This window comes from Euleptes europaea, chromosome 18 (genome assembly GCF_029931775.1).
Source record: "Euleptes europaea isolate rEulEur1 chromosome 18, rEulEur1.hap1, whole genome shotgun sequence".
In the NCBI taxonomy this organism is placed as follows: domain Eukaryota; kingdom Metazoa; phylum Chordata; class Lepidosauria; order Squamata; family Sphaerodactylidae; genus Euleptes; species Euleptes europaea.
Window position 1 is genome coordinate 42,402,952 of NC_079329.1, and position 16,828 is coordinate 42,419,779.

Sequence of the window (16,828 nt, forward strand, 5' to 3'; positions counted from 1 at the left end):
CAAGATAGCAGACTCCCTTGTTTCCCTCTCCACTTTCTGGAAAATGAAGTTGTCAGCAAGACAAGTCAAGAATTTATTTGACCTTTCACTTTTAGCAGAGTTGGACTTCTAACACATATCCAGGTAATTGAAATCTCCCATGACTATTGTGTCCCATCTCTTTGAGAACTTTGTGATCTGGTCTAGGAGTGTCCCATCCAAGTTCTCTGCCTGGTTTGGTGAGATGTATCACCAATATCACTATTATGTCTTACTCCTTTTATTTTTATCCAAAGACTTTCGACTGAACTTCCATGCCCAGATTCATGTATTTCCTCACAAGCATATACCTCCTTTTCATAAAATGCTACTCCTCCGGCCTTCCTTATCTGTCTGTCCCTTTTAAATAAGTTGTACCCCTCAATCCTAATAGTCCAATGGTGAGTGTCGTCCCACCAAGTTGCAGTAATGCCTATTAGGTCATAGTCCCCTTCCTGCATTAGGATTTCAAGTTCCTCCTGCTTGTTTCCCATACTCTGCACATGAGGATCTCGTTTCCGTACTTACCCACAAGTTAATGTTTCCTCACATATGTGCCACTCCCCACAAATCTTTAGTGTTCTCATCTCAAGTTATTGGCATCATATTAGGCTTTGAGATTTTGTCGTGTTCCCCCATAGGGTTTAGTTTAAAGCCCTCCTTATCAGATTTGCAAGGCTCTCACCAAACAAATGAGAAAAAAAGAGGAGGACTAGCAGCACCAAATATTAAATTATATTACCAAGCTACTGGCCTGGTTTGGATTGTGGACTGGATTAAAAATCCGGAGCAAAGAGTAATACAATCAGAAATGGCAGATTTGCAGGAAGGTGTACATAATGACCTATGGACTAAAAAAAAATCATTCAAAAATATAGTGCAAAAAAGAAGTCATGTAATGTGAATATTTAATTTGCAGAAACTTTATCATGGCATCATTTACTGTTCTTATGCTCAGCAATTACTCTGTTTGCATATCTGCAGACAAGGAAAAAAAGTAATTGCTCAGATTTTGACAATAATTCTCACACTGACCTGAACATCCAGGACTTTCTGGTGCAGTTCTGGATGTTTTGGGCTGGCTCTGCTTGCTGTTTTTTCGCACAGAAGAGGTCTGGGCAGGAGGAGGCGGGATGGCGGTGCTGCTGCTCTCTCCTCGGAGGGCGGTGAGGTCTTGCATGCTAAAGCTGCGCAGCCTCTCTGATAGAGCTCCTTGACCCTGCAGAAACAGAGAGGGAGACTTCAGATGCCTTTCAGGCCAGCCACGCATTACACGGTCATGCCACCTTCAGAATGTTATGAGGATATTCAACTAACACAAGACGTATGGACACATGAAGCTGCTCTGTGTTCAGTCAGGAGGAAATTATTAAGAGCTACACAAAAAAAAATGGATTATTCCAGCTCTACAATGTGTGCTCAAAGAGTACGCAGATGCTCTCTCCCGGTTGCCTCAATACCCGGCGAAACTCGATCGGCCAACAAACTCTTTATTTACGCCCGCTCAAAGAGAAGCCCTGCCCGTACTGGCTGTACAAACTCGATCCCAGACGCTGCCCCAGCGGAAGCACACGGTAGCCGGTGCGCAAGCTCCTCCAGCCCTACCGGCCGCCCAGCTGCCCCCACAACGGAAACACACGATAGCCGGCGCTCCAGCTCCTCCAACCCAACCGGCCGCCCAGCCGCCTGCAGTCTGCACACCGCCGCACGTAAGCGCTTCCCCCTCGTCAACCCCCATAACTGCTCCTACTACCACCGTAAACAAGGGGGGGTTCCCGTCTCCGAATCTTTCTTAAATTACCTTCGGGAACAATGCCTTATGGAACGCTCTGATCAAACCCTGCCTCCTGGTGTAATCGAACAAGGAGGCTCTTGGTACAAAGACTCGAAATTATATGTGCCCAAAGCGCTCCGAAAAGACGTCTTACACTTGGCTCATGGAGTAAAAACAGCTGGACACTTTGGGTTCTTAAAGACCCTTCACCTGTTGCGCAGACAATTTTGGTGGGGGGGAATGCGTTCTGACATTGACTCTTTTATTCGCAGCTGTCTTGTTTGCGCCACAGTCAAACGATCTCAAGGCAAGCCCCCAGGACTACTGCAACCACTTGAAATACCCAGCAAACCCTGGGAAGTGATTGCTATGGATTTTATGACGGATCTCCCTCTCAGCGGGGGAAAAACTGTGTTATGGGTTATTACTGACTTATTTTCTAAGCAAATACATTTGGTTCCATGTGCGGGGATCCCCTCCGCTCAGAAGTTGGCCCGCCTCTTCGTGTCACATGTCTTTAGACTACATTCGTTTCCGCGCAAGATAATCTGCGACCGCGGAAGTAGTTTCGTTGCTAAGTTTTGGAAAGCTTTTCTCAAATTGGTGGGGGTGGAGCAGGGGTTGTCTAGTGCATACCATCCCCAAACGGATGGTCAAACCGAACGTGTCAATGCTGTACTTGAATGTTATTTGCGCTGTTATGTCAATTACCACCAAGATGACTGGGTGGAACTGTTGCCTTTTGCAGAATATGCCTACAATAATGCTGTACATCAGTCCACAGGTTTCAGCCCGTTTTATGCGGTGTATGGACAGGACTTCGGTCCTATCACCCCAATAGAAGGTTTAGAGGGGGAGGGGGATGCCAACATTGCCTCTTGGGCACACACCCTCCGTACAACATGGCCCTGGCTGGTTAGCAACCTAGACCGAGCCAAGCGCAAATACAAGGCGCAGGCTGACAAGCATCGTTCCCCTGGTGGGGACCTGCAAGTGGGTAACTTGGTATACCTTTCCACCAAGAACCTGCGCTCCACCCGTCCGTGCCATGAGCTCAATGCTAAATACATTGGCCCATTTCCCATCATCCGCATCATAAATCCTATCACGGTGGAACTGTCTCTCCCCAAAACTCTGAGGCGTGTGCACCCCGTTTTCCATATCAGCCTTCTAAAGCCCCATGTTGCTTCCCCGCAATGGCACCCGGAGCCGCCTCCTGAACAGCCCATAATGGTGGGGGGGGAAGAACATTTCGAAGTCTCCAAAATCCTGGATTCCCGCATACACCATGGGGCCTTGCAATACCTGATCCGCTGGAAACACTTCCCCCCTGCCTATGACGAATGGGTTTGCGCACGGGATGTCTCCGCCCCCAAACTCGTCAATGCCTTTCACAATACCTACCCGGACAGACCAGCCCCCTTGCCGGATGGGAGGGGGTCTTAAGGGGAGCAGAATGTCAGGCTGTTATCTCGGTTTAGATGTTTCCTTTCGTTCCTCTGCTGAACCGTCCAGACTCAAGGACGGCTACACATACCAAAGCCTGGGAACGCCACTCCTGGGAAATAATGCTCTGTTTATGCTTTGCAATCTCCCGCCGTTTCTCTGCCTTATATTTCCAAATAACGGGCAAGACAACTCATAGCTGTCATCTTGCCTTCAAAGCACTGTATTGCCTATTTGACCAGTAAAGCCATCTGCTTGGAATCTGATTGTCTCTGTGGTGATTTCTGGTTCGATGGGTCAAGAGCTTACACTCTTTCATATCTCACAACTCCCTCATGAACCAGGGGAATGAGGCCTTATTCAAGAGCTAAAGACTGTGCCTAGGAACTACTCTACCCCTAATAGGCTGGCATTCCAGGCCCCTACCAAAATATCAGCAGAGTGGCCACTGAGGTTCTCCCCACCACCACCACCACCACCAGCAGCCCCGGGCATCCTGGAAACCAACTGGACCCACAAGCCTCTACTGGCCCACTGTCCTAGGATGGGGGTTGATGATTAAATGGTCCTCGAGCAGATAATGATCAGACTATAACACAGATAAAAAACTCAACCACTTTACTGAATCACTGGTGTCTTATTAATGCCAGGGACTTCGGATATTGGTACAACAAGCTATTTATTGAACTTCTATAACACAAAGAAAAGGTCAACAGTTCCTCCCTACTGCCTGCTTCTCTTTCTCCCCCGGGTCTCCTTTTAACTTCCTGTTTCCTGTTTAGTTGCTCACCCCCTGTTCCAACCCCTTAATTAAGATTACATTTCACTACAACTGGTCTTCAGCTCACTACAAAGATTAAATATGGTGTGTGACCTTTCTTTTTTTTTTATAAATTTTTATTAATTTTTAACAACATAAAAAAATAAAAAAATAAAAATTACAACAACAAAAATAATAATTATAATAATAACCAAAGTAACAATGAGAAAAAAACAGGAGTATCCATATCTATTCAGTAATACAATTCAAAATATCACTATTAACTCTATTAAGATACCCCTTTTCCCACCACCCACCACCTTTTGTGACCCTTCACCTGACTTCCGAAGAAGTGCTATGACAGTTTCAAACTTATTTATTACTATAAAATATAAAAATATTTTAAAATTGCTATTTTCTATAACTCACTAAATAATTTAATAAAATCCGTTTTTGCCAGTTTATCCCAATATGAGGCGGCCTTTTTCCACATGTTTTTAAATTCTTCCATATCCTTTCCATGAAGGAATTCCGTTAATTTGGCCATCCTCATATATGTCCATAATTTCTCTCTCCAATCAATTATTAGAGGTTTATTCACTTGCTTCCAAATTTTTGCAATTACAATTCTTGCAGCAGCAAAACTATATTGACATATAATTCTATCATTATTATTCAAATTTCCTTGTGGGATTCCCATTAAACAAAATGCCGGTTTTCTTTTCACTGTAGTATTAATCAAGTTGTTAGTTTCCCTAACAACTTTTTTCCAAAATTTTTTAATTTTTTTACAAGTCCACCATGCATGCATAAAGGTACCTCTTTCCTTTCCACATTTCCAACATAAATCCGTCTCCCCTTTCTTCAATTTAGCTATCATCATCGGTGTTATATACCATCTATAAAACATTTTATATAAGTTTTCCCTAATTTCATTCGTAATTGTGAATTTAAACTCTCTTTTCCATAAATTTTCCCAGATGTCTAAATCTATATTATATCCTAATTCTCTCATCCATTTCACCATTACTGGTTTAATTCTTTCCTGTTCTAAATTAATTTCACTTAATATTTTGTATATTCTACCAATCAAGCCTTTATTTCCTTTCATTAATATTTTTTCTAAGTTAGATTTAGATTTATTAAAACCCAATTGATTATCTTTATTAAATATCTCTTTTAATTTATAATACATAAACCAATCTTTAATATTAAGTTCTTCCTTACTTTTTAACTCCCATCCTCCTTCATTAAATTTTATAATTTCACTATATCTTTCTATATCTAAGTTTAGATGGGTTCCTCTTTTCATAAATGCTTCAATTGGGTTAATCCATCCTGGAATCCTAAATTCCAAAGTCCTTTTATATTTTTTCCAGACTTGGAATAATCCTTTTCTAATAATATGAATATTAAAATCTTTGTTTACCTTTTCCTTTTCATACCATATATATGCATGCCATCCAAAACGTAGATTAAAACCTTCTAATTCTAAAAGTTTAATATTTTCTAATAATATCCAAGTCTTTAACCAAGTAAAACAGGCTGCTTCATAATACATTCTTAAATCCGGTAACCCTAACCCTCCTGTTTCTTTTGATTCAATTAAATTATTGTATGCAATCCTATGCTTTTCCTTTCCCCATAAAAAATTTAAAATATCTCTTCTCAAAATTTTAAATATTTTAACCCCTTTTATAATTGGTAAATTTTGAAACAGAAAAAGCATTTTAGGCAAAACCATCATTTTTACCACGGCAATTCTTCCCCATAATGTTAATGGTATTTTGCTCCAATTTTCTAAGTCTTTATTAATTTCTTGTCATAATTTAACATAATTATTTTTAAATAAATTAAGATTGTTAGGGGTTAACCATATACCCAAATACTTTATTTTCGATTCAATTGAAAATCCTGAATGTTGTGATAGTTCTTGCTGCTGCAATAACGTCAGTTTCTTCACCAATATTTTCGTTTTATTTTTATTTATTTTAAAACCTGCAAGTTTTCCATAAACCTCCAAAGTTTTATTCCATTCTTCAATTTGATCATTAGGATTAGATAAAAAACAAACTAAATCATCAGCATTTGCTTTAACCTTAAAATGATTTTTCCCAAATTTACAACCAGTTAATTCTATATTATTTCTAATCTTACACAATAATACTTCTAATATTAATATAAACAATAATGGGGACAACGGACATCCTTGTCTTGTACCCTTTTGGATTTCAAATTGTGACGTCATACTCCCATTAATTAACAATCTAGCTGTTTGATGAGTATAAATTTTATCAATAGCTGTTTGAAAGTTTTTTCCAAAACCCATATATTCTATTACTTTTTTCATAAATTTCCAATTAACATTATCAAATGCTTTTTCTGTGTCTAAAAAAATCATTGCAATAGGTTCAGTAGTAGATTCTGCATATTCCAAAATATCTAACACTGTTCTAACATTTTGATTAATTTGTCTTCCTGGAAGAAAGCCAGCCTGATCTTCATGTATAACCTGATTCAATACAGTTTTAAGTCTGTTTGCCAAAATAGCTACAAATAATTTATAATCATTGTTTAATAAGGAAATTGGTCTGTAATTTTTAACATCCATTAAATCTGAGTTTGGTTTTGGAATTAACACTATATTTGCTTGTTTCCAGGTTTGTGGCATGGACCCCGTCTGCAAACATTGATTCATCACTTTTAACAAATATGGAACTAATTGTTCTATAAAAGTTTTATAATAAATTGCTGTAAAACCATCTTCTCCTGGTGATTTATTTAGTTTACTTTTTCCAATAGCTGTTTTTAATTCCTCCATAGTTATAGCAGAATCCAATAAATCTTTATGTTCTTGCGATATCCGATCCCAGTTAAATTTATTTAAATAACTATCCATTTCCCTCTCTACCTCTACTTTTTGTTTATATAAATTCGCATAATAATCTCTAAATATGTCCATATTTTTTTGTTTATCAGTTATTATTTTCCCATCTCTCTTGATTTTTAATATTGGTATATATTTTTAATATTGGTAATTTCTTCTCCTTATATTTTTAATATTGGTAATTTCTTCTCCTTAGATTTAATTTGCCATGCTAATAATTTACCCGATTTATTAGCATGTTCAAAAAATTTCTGTCTGTTATACATAATTTTTTTTTCTATTTCCGAAATTAATAAAAATTCATATTGACATTGTAACTTTTTTAGATTTTCCAACTGTTCTTTTTTTAATAATTTATCTTGCAATTTTCTAAGCTGCCTTTCTCCTTGTTTAATTTCATCTAAAATCTTTTTCTTTCGCCTCTCCTTTTCTTTGAACTATCTTGAATTTTGCTGTATCAAAAGTCCTCTAATTACTGACTTGCTAGCATCCATACTATTTCATCTGATACCCCTTTCTCTACATTTTCTAAAAAAAAGTTCTGTATATCTACTTTTAACTTATCCACTATTTTTTTATTTTTCAGTAAATATTCATTTATACCCCATGGTTTATATCTTCTATCTTCAAGATGAATTCTAATCGAAAGCGCATTATGATCTGACAATACTTTAGGCAATATTTCCGGGGTTTCATATCTATTCTTGAATGAGAAGAATGTCTAGATGAATAAAAAGTATATCCCTTTTTTTTTACCATTTAACAATCTCCATATATCAAACATTTCCCACTGTTCTATAAGATTATTAAAAATATCTGGTAGCTTACCCTCACATTTACCCTTTTTCTTCTTTGAGGATCTGTCCAACCTAGGCTCCATAACCCCATTAAAGTCTCCCATCCATATCATCTTATCATTTGCATATTCCACTAGTATCGATGCTATATTCCCATAAAATATTTTTTGATTGATATTTGGAGCATAGATACCAACTAACAAAAATTTTTGAAAACCAGAGACAATTTCCACCAAGAGAATCCTCCCTTCCTTATCCGAATATACCTTCTTGGGTTCAAATATTGAGGGAACATACATAGCTATACCATTTGTTTTTTTCTTCTCATTACATGATGTAAATAGTTTACCCAATTTTGCCTGTTCCAGTCTTATAACATCTTTTGGTAAAATATGAGTTTCTTGTAAACAAAAAATATTAGCTTTTAACTTTTGTAAATGGTAAAACATTTTTTTCCTTTTGTTGGGAGAATTTAAACCATTAACATTCCATGATATTATTTGAAGCATTTCGATATTCAATCAAACCCCATTCTTTATTATTATTCTAAAATCATTCCCCTTCCTTCCCTCCCCCCCTTCCAGTATTTTCCCTGTAACATAGTTCAGTCAACATCTTCCTCTTCCGACGATGACTGTTTGGCCCCCCCCGCTTGCTTCTGTTGCCTTCTCTTCTTCTGGAACCTTTTTTTCCACAAATTCTTTCGGTGTTTGTTGTGGTGGTTTACGTAAGTCCCCTCCATATCTTCTCAAAAATTGATCCGCTTTTACAGTATCTGTGAGCTTGAATCTTTTGGCTTTATAGAAAAACGAGATTCCCAGCGGAAATTCCCATCTGTGTTGGATTCCATTAAATCTAAGTCTTTCCACAATCTCTGCAAAATCTTTTCTTTTTCTCAACAATCTTCCCGGGATCTCCTTCATCAATCTTATCGGTGTACCTTCTATAGTAAGTGGAGTTTGATAATGCTTGTTCAGAATTAGGTCCCGATGACTTCTGGAAAAAAATTGCACCAAACAGTCCCTTGGAACTTTGTTTTTCTTTGCGTATGCAGAGTTGACTCTGTAGGCTGTTATAATCATTCCTTCAACAATCATTTCGTCCTCCTGAAGAAAATCAGCCAACAGTCCTTTCAAATAATTTTTAAGATCTTTTCCCTCCACTTTTTCACTGAGACCGCGTATTCGAATCCAACTCTCCTTTATCCTTAGTTCTAACATTGCAGTGTGGTCGTCTTGTCTTTCTTCTCTCTCAGCGCGCGCCTCCATTGCCATCTCTAAACCATCAACTCTTTTTCTGGTTTCTTTATTATCTTTTGAGTGTTTCTGAATTTTCTCTTCCAGGTTGTTCTGTCTTACTGTCAGAGTTGATATGGAGTCTTGCAATGCTGAAATAGCAGCAGTGTTTTGCCCAATCACTGCTGTATTTTGGAACAAGCCTTGTTTAACTGATTCCACCTCTTGCTTCACTGATGTCATCTCTTGCTTTACTGAAGTCATTTCCTGCTTCATAGCTGTCACCTCCTGAAGAGTTTTTGCCAGCATATCTTGTATAGAGTTCAACATAGCATCAGGTTTTTTTGACATCTTTGCTGATAATGAGACCAATGGTGTTGGTGAAGAAGCTGGCGAAGCTGCAGGACTAGGGATGGAGGCTCTTCTATAAGGCAACAGTGACTGTTGAAGCTGCAACTGTTTAGACTCTTTAATAAGACCTTTGGGATGCTTTTCTAAGTCTTTTTTTTCTTTCTCTTTGTCTTTATCTCCCATTCCCCCTTGCAGTAACTATTTATAATCCACAAAGCAGAAGATGTGAAAAGGAGACTGTAGTTTCTATCATTAGCTTAGTAGTCCTTTGCCACAAACAATCTACAGTAATCAAATAGATTCCAACTTACTACAACTTGAAATCCACAAAGCAGGAGGGGGGAAGAGAAGGTATAATTTATATCATCCACTTGATAATCCTTTGCCACAAATTTACCTTGGCTGCTAGTAATCCACAAAAACAGGAGTGGGGGGAGGGAATCTGTAGTTTATATCATCAACTTAGCAATCATTTGCCCTAGGCAATAGTCAGATAGAGTAGCTTAGCACATTATTGTTTATTCAGCTGTTTCCTGCCAGTATTGCAACCTTCTGAGTTTCCCTTGGCTCAGTCGTATTGGATTGCCTGGCACAAATGGTGAATTTCAAGTGCGTAACAGCTGGCAAAAATCCAAGTTTCAATTTCAGTCCGTTAGCGAGTCCAGAATACAATCCAGCTTGCTTTCAGACTGTTTCCTTACTGTCAGGCACCTCTATGTGTATTTTATTTTAATTTTATTTGAAAAAAGAAAGAAAACCTTTTGAAAGATCCAAGTCTCCGCACCGCGCCGGCTCTTTTAAAATGGTGCCGGCTCCTCCGCTCACTCGCCCGAGCGTTCCGTCGCCGCTGTGAAGGCAACGTCCGCTCCCAGGGCAAAGAGCCTGCCGGCGCGCCGGTCAGCATCCCCCCCTCTCCCGGGGGTGCCGTGAGCCCGATGTCAAACGGGGGATTTTCCCTCCCCCCGGGGGCTGCGTTCGAGCCGAGGGCGCAATCTGCTGCCACGGGACTCAGCCCGGATCCGGAAGTCCGTGTGTGACCTTTCTTGTGTTGGGCCCTTCACAACATGGAAAGACACACGGTTGCTGTTCCTGAGCTCGATCCAACAAGATTGCATTACCATGAAATCTCAGCACCAGGCTGAGACCACCTTCTCAACTAGGGGCTACACTGGCAAGCAGGGAAGTCAGTACACCTGTCAACATCGCCATGTGTCCCTGGCATCCAACACCAGGTACCTAGAATCAATACGGACAATCATTTGCACTGAGAAACTGAGAAAGATTCCTGAAGGTTCAGCATTACCCTCTCCCTCTATCCCCAGTTCAGGATTGATGGAAGAAGGCGTACATTAATTTTAAAAACCGACAAGGTAATACGAGGCAGGTCTACATTATCAGCCCCATTCAACCAGGTCTCTCATACACACCAAGTCAATGTTCTCCTGCTAACTCCTTTTTTAGGAGCATCATCTTAACTAACCTGGCATTACACAGCATCAAAGGGGGCAGGGGTTAAAAAAAAACGTACTTGCCAGCCTGTCTCAGGATAGTATAGAGACAGGATAATTGGAGAGCTCTCAACGTCATCCAAACGTCTCCAACAAATCACACTCTTTCTATCACCATTCCTCCCTACCCTGTCCCATGCACCAATGAATCACACTGGGGCCCATCCCAATGATCACTAGCAGTGTGACCCATAAGAAGGCAGCAATCAAGATCAATCTTACCCAACCCCAAGAGCTGTCCCCTCATAATCTCCCCACCCAACAGAAGGCCAAAACAGCTCATGAGGAGAAAGCCAACAAGCTGCTGTCTCCCAAGTGACAACCAAGATACCTGGCCACGGCTGGAGCGTCCATGTTTGAGGAATACACCAAAGGGCCGAAACCCTCTGCCATTGCCTTCTGGATCAATATTTACAGTGAGACCACCTATCTAAATAAGTCTTCAACAACCTTACCGAAAGTGCTTGGGCCCAGTCCTGAGCCAGTAAGGACCCTCAGCTTCCAGTGGGGGAGGTCTCTGATTCACCCTCCCAGCACAGCCTCTCACCCAACAACAAACCGGACACATGGACGGACAGCAGTGTTCTAAGGAGAGTGGAGGCAAAAGGTCATGTTCATGCTCTTCTTCCTAGCAACGACAGTTGGTGTGGGCAAGCCAGCTACTTCACTGTTTAGTTTTATCTTCACAGATTGGGAGGAGTCATGCCGGTGAGGGGAGAGAGACTGAACATCAGGAGGTTTGTGTAAGAGAGGAGCACTGTGCATTTAAAAGTGCCCACCAAAAACAATTGCTCCAATGGGCCTCCTTGTCCTCAGCATTTCCTCACCATAACCTTTCTGTTATATTTATTCATTTATTTTCTTATTTATGTTATTTATAGTTCGCCTTTCTCACAGGGACTCAAGGCAGATTACACATAGTAAGTCACAATCAACAAAATTGAATATTCAATAAACAATGCAAAAGGCGTGTAGAAGACTGGAGCTGCCAGAAAGAACCGAAGCATAATGTCACATCAGTATTAATATGACACATTAATCAATGCAAGAATTGCATGATAGGATCCAACTTACAGTGAGCTAAACACAGCCGCATAGACCACGTGCCTAATCATTTATCCAAGTAAATTTGTGAAACATTTTGTACAGCACAACCCTTTTACCTGTGCAGACAAACCCTCTTAAATAATTCCATTTTGCATCATTTGTGGAAAGCTAGGAGGGTGAGAGCTCTCCTGACTTCCTTGGGCAGGCCATTCCATAAGGTGGGAGCCACAACAGGCTACTATCAACAGTGGGGGAGAAATCTTGGGGTCTGCCTCAGTTTCCAAATCTCTTGCCCTCTGCAAGCAAAGTACAATCAAAGCCTTTCTCTCTGCCCCTTGCAGGATATGCAGCTGGCTCAATAGCATCACCACCATCTATTACAAGGAAAGGAGGGATTGGGCCTCTGCCTCTGTCTGTAAGCTCTTGCCCCGTGACAATCCCACAAACAACATCCACAGACAAGTAGTCCAAAAGAGAGTTGATTTATTGGAGAATCCACAGGTTAACAGTAGCTAGGAATCAAGACGGCACTTATGAGAACTAAAAGCTTGGTGCTGGGTATAAATGAAAGAACACAGAATCACACAGGAAACCATGGCAACCCCCCTCCCACCGGGATAAGTTCCCATGAAGTTCAGAGTCAAAATACATAGTTGGCAGTTGACCGTTGGTAAGGCTGACCTTGGCCAGCACCTGGTGAAAGCACAACATTCTCTGTCAGACTATGCCTGGCATTCTCTGTACATCGACCAGGCTAGGCCTGACACTGTCCCTCACCACACACCCTGCCTGTTTACCAGCATGTACAAATGAAACATTGCTTCCTGTTCCTTGCAAGATAGTTAAGTGGGCTAGCTTCTTGCCAATTGGGTGGGAGCAGAAAGCAATATCCCAAAGACCTTTATTTCCCCATGTGGTCTGTCTCACAGCAGATATGACCGAAGGAAGTTCACTGCCGACCTTGCGTGCATTCAGCCCTGATCAAAAATAGTACAAGCAGCCAAGATCTGTGGTTAAATAAAATCTTAAAGCCAGTGATATTATACAGTGACAGGCAGAAAGTTACAGTACAGAGTGGAAAAATGCTGTCTGGACAATTTCATGCAGCGGGAAGTCTTCCAGCTGGATGGCATCTCTCTTATGCACGTCCCAGCCAATAACTCAGTCACTCCTTCACATACTGCCCCAGTTCCTTCCACCTTCTGCTGCCCAGAAAGTCAAAACTAGAGGGTATAAGAATACAGAACATCAGAAAAGCCATGCTGTATCAGACTCAGGCCCATCAAGACCAGCAGTCTGTTCACACAGTGGCCAACCAGGTGCCTCTAGGAAGCCCACAAACAAGACGACCGCAGCAGCATTATCCTGCCTGTTTTCTACAGCGCCTAATATATTCGGCGTGCTCCTCTGATCCTGGAGATATCAACAAAACATGATATTTAATAAAGATTTATTAACTGTAATAATCAGTGCTCCAATATGGTTAATAACATTATTCTGTTTCTGCTAAACAAACAATAAAGCAGTGTGACGTTTATTTCTGTATTATACATCACTTCAGGAACATTATGTAGAAAATCTGTTTTTTAAAAAAATAAAAAGGTAAGAATGGTCTCAAATGTCCTTAAATATGAAGGAAAGGGTAAAGGAAAGGCACAGAAGGATGTTGTTCTCAGGAGGACTTTTAGATAACTTCTCATTACTTACAGCTATTCCTGTATGTGATATTTTTATAAGTTATTAGAAGAAATCTAGTTATCCACTCTGCATCCCTCATACTTTTGAAGCCAAATAACACTCTCAGCTGCATATATACAAATCTACCTACCTACCTACCTATCCATCTATCTCAAAAGAATCAATGGGGATCTTGTGACCTCTGGAGACTCAGGTGTGTGTCCTTCTAACAAGACTGTGCACTTTTAAATATCTACAGACTTCCTCAATTTATTCATCTCAAAAAGACATGTAAAAAATGAAAGAATCCTAGACAGCCCACCAGACATAGCCTTTGGCTAGGAACAGCTGACATGGTGGGAGATGTCCACGTCACCCCACATTATCCCCTTTATTTACCTTGGAAGCCGCCATCACAGCAGCTGTTGCTGCAACATTCAATCCCCGTTTCCCAAAATGCACCAGGGCATCGTAACTTCGATCTTTTGCTTGTATTAAGCAGTCATCAATTTCCTGTCACATAAGATAAAAAGCACACACTCAGATTGAGAATTCAATTAGTTTCCAACATTCTCCTAAGTATTTTCATGTCCCGGTTCTCAGACACTGTAGACAAAGGCAACTCTGAAGTCTAATCAGACATGACTGGGTGTAGCCACGTTTGTTTACTTATGTATCTGCCCTATTTTCTGTCAAAAGGAGAGCACAGGAAAGGGGAGCTGACCCCACACACCCCACACTATAAGTCGAGGCCCTTTTTTGCCCGTGGTATTAGAGCTGCTGAGAGAAAAGGGCCTACGGCGATTAAACACGGAGCGGGAAGGGGTGGAAGGTTGAGTTCCGGCCCCACTCACCCACATCTCCTTTTGATGTAGAGGTTAGGCTGATACTCTCAACGTTCTATGGACACGAGGGCGATACATGACTTAAGAAAAATGGCTGCTGCCCACATTTCAAGCTGAACCCTGAGGGATAGTTGCAGCTGCCAAAAGACTGCCTTTGTGACCTGGCCCTCAAGACCCTTTGTGATCTGGCATGCACTCAAGACTTAACGAGACCCACACAGGCAAGAAGTGGGAATAGTCACTGGCACCGTTGGCTTTAAAGAAAACTTAGAGATTGAAGCATCAACAGCAGTTAACTACGGTGGCTAAACAGAACCTCACTGTACAAAGGCAGTCTTCCTCTGAATGCCATATGTCAGTGACAAATAACTGGGAGAAGTAGGAAAGAGCAACAGTCTAGTAGCACCTAATTGGAAGGACACACACACTATTTGTGGAACACAGGCAAGACAATGCTGCTGCAGTCGTCTTGTTTGGGGGCTTCCTAGAGGCACCTGGTTGGCCACTGTGAGAACAGACTGCTGGACTTGATGGGCCTGGGTCTGATCCAGCAGGGCTTTTCTTATGTTCTAATCTTATCACATCCATGACTCTGCCTGTGGGCTACCAGAAGTATCTGGCTGGGGTCAAACCTGTTTGTTTTCTTGGCAGCTCTATTCTAGATTTCAAATGAGGAATTCCTCACAGTATCCTGATAGTTTTGACTGTCCAGTCCATTGGAACACCAACTACCATACTATATTGACAAGACAGCCCTAATTTAAGAAACAGATCAGTTCCAAAACTAGACCAACCATCACTTCAGTGCTTATAATTTTTCACTACCACTAGCTTCAATGATATACAAAACAAATTTATTTATGTACTTACTACATTTATAGCCTGCCTTTCTCTCTGAGACACAAAGTGGATGACCAAATAAATAAATAAATAAAACCAGTCAGCATCACCTGAATCGGACCTGATGTGCTGTGTTGGCCCAGGAAGATGGACACAAAGCTCTCTGGGTGACTTTTGGCTGGTCACCCTCTCCCAGCCCAACCTACCTTATATATGTGTTGTGAGAGTAAGGGGGGGGCAGGAGGAGGATTTGAGCTGCTTTTGAGCGATAAACAAACAAATATGACTCTCAGCTATAAAATCATAGAGCAAAACTGACAAGAAAGTATGCCTTATCTGGAGATGAAAAAATGTCCAAAGTAATAGTCAATAAACAAAATAATTCTTCTAAATAATCCATATTGAAAATATTGTCGAAGGCTTTTACGGTCAGAGTTCATTGGTTCTTGTAGGTTGGTCTTCCTACACCCTTGACACTGAGAGACAATGTCCTTCAGTGTTACTACTCTGAAGATGCCTGCCACAGTTGCTGGCGAAACGTCAGGAAAGAAAATTCCAAGACCACGGTTACAAAGTCCGGATAACCTACAAGAACCAATCCATATTGATTTCAGGGGAAACACTTACCTTCTCTTTTGAGGACAGTGTTGGGTGTACAAATTTTCTGTATAGCAGGCTGGAGCCCTTTGTGTACGGAGACAACAACCAAGCTACAAAAGCTATTTTGAGTTCATAATAAAATGGAAACCTACCAAAAAAAAAGAAAAAAAGAATAGCATATCTACTTTAAAATAGAGTCTCTCTCCTACATTTGTTAATTAACACTCTTTGCAAATAGTTTTTCCCCAACAGATTTAACCCAAGATGGAAATCTAGCACATCAGTTTCACAAATATTTTAATTAAGATTGTAACACACAGAGTTCACTTGATCTCCTGGCAGACCAAATAGTGACTAGGAGTGCCACTTTGAAGGTCCGTAATCTTAGAACACATGAGGTTTGTCATTTTGATAAGGAAAAGAATTGAAGACTGAAGTGGAAGGTAGAGCTGAGAGAGCTGAACAAAGTCCCGGAGGAGCTGATTCACCCTCAACCAAGTGAGAAGTGAATGTCTTCAGAGGAAAGGTCTGAAGGGGTGATGCCAGCCAGATTAACCCTAACAGGTAAGTGTGCCAATCCTAGAATGAAAGACAGTATACAGACAGATGGGTCCCATCCAGTGATGAGATGCTTCCACTTACACTCATAGACTGTAAATTACTGTTCTTGGGATTAATTTCAGTCCCAGATGTAAACAGCTGTGATTGTCCAGAATAAAACAACATTTTAGGGGGAATGAGCAGCATTTGGTTCCTTCTCTACAAAATATCTTGGGTTGTCCCTGCCCTTTCCAGTAAGTCACAATCTACTCTGCTGGGTACTCTCCTGTACCGCAGCTCAAAGCAGTACAGAGCTCATGAGTTAGCAGCACGTTGTCCTTACCAGCAACCCCCACCTCCAAATCAAGTCTCCTTTGCAGCTTCAGTTTTGCAATTTCCCTGCATTGCATTGTTCATCCCACTGACATTTACTCCCTGATCTTCACCCTCACTGTACCACCAAATGAGGAAGTGCCCAACTTTGCATGCACCTGGTGCTAATG

At 40.9% G+C, this 16,828-nt stretch overlaps 1 protein-coding gene across 2 annotated transcripts in view; it reads right to left on the minus strand.

Annotated features, from left to right (window-relative positions):
• Positions 1-16,828, minus strand: part of REEP1 (receptor accessory protein 1) — a 57,342-nt gene that overhangs the window by 22,613 nt on the left and 17,901 nt on the right. For both annotated transcript variants that reach the window (XM_056863474.1, XM_056863476.1), the window contains exons 4-6: positions 15,813-15,933; positions 13,900-14,013; positions 1,054-1,237 (exon numbers count right to left, since the gene is read on the minus strand). In XM_056863474.1, the coding sequence (XP_056719452.1) occupies positions 1,054-1,237; positions 13,900-14,013; positions 15,813-15,933 (419 nt within the window). The remainder of the gene's footprint in view (positions 1-1,053; positions 1,238-13,899; positions 14,014-15,812; positions 15,934-16,828) is intronic.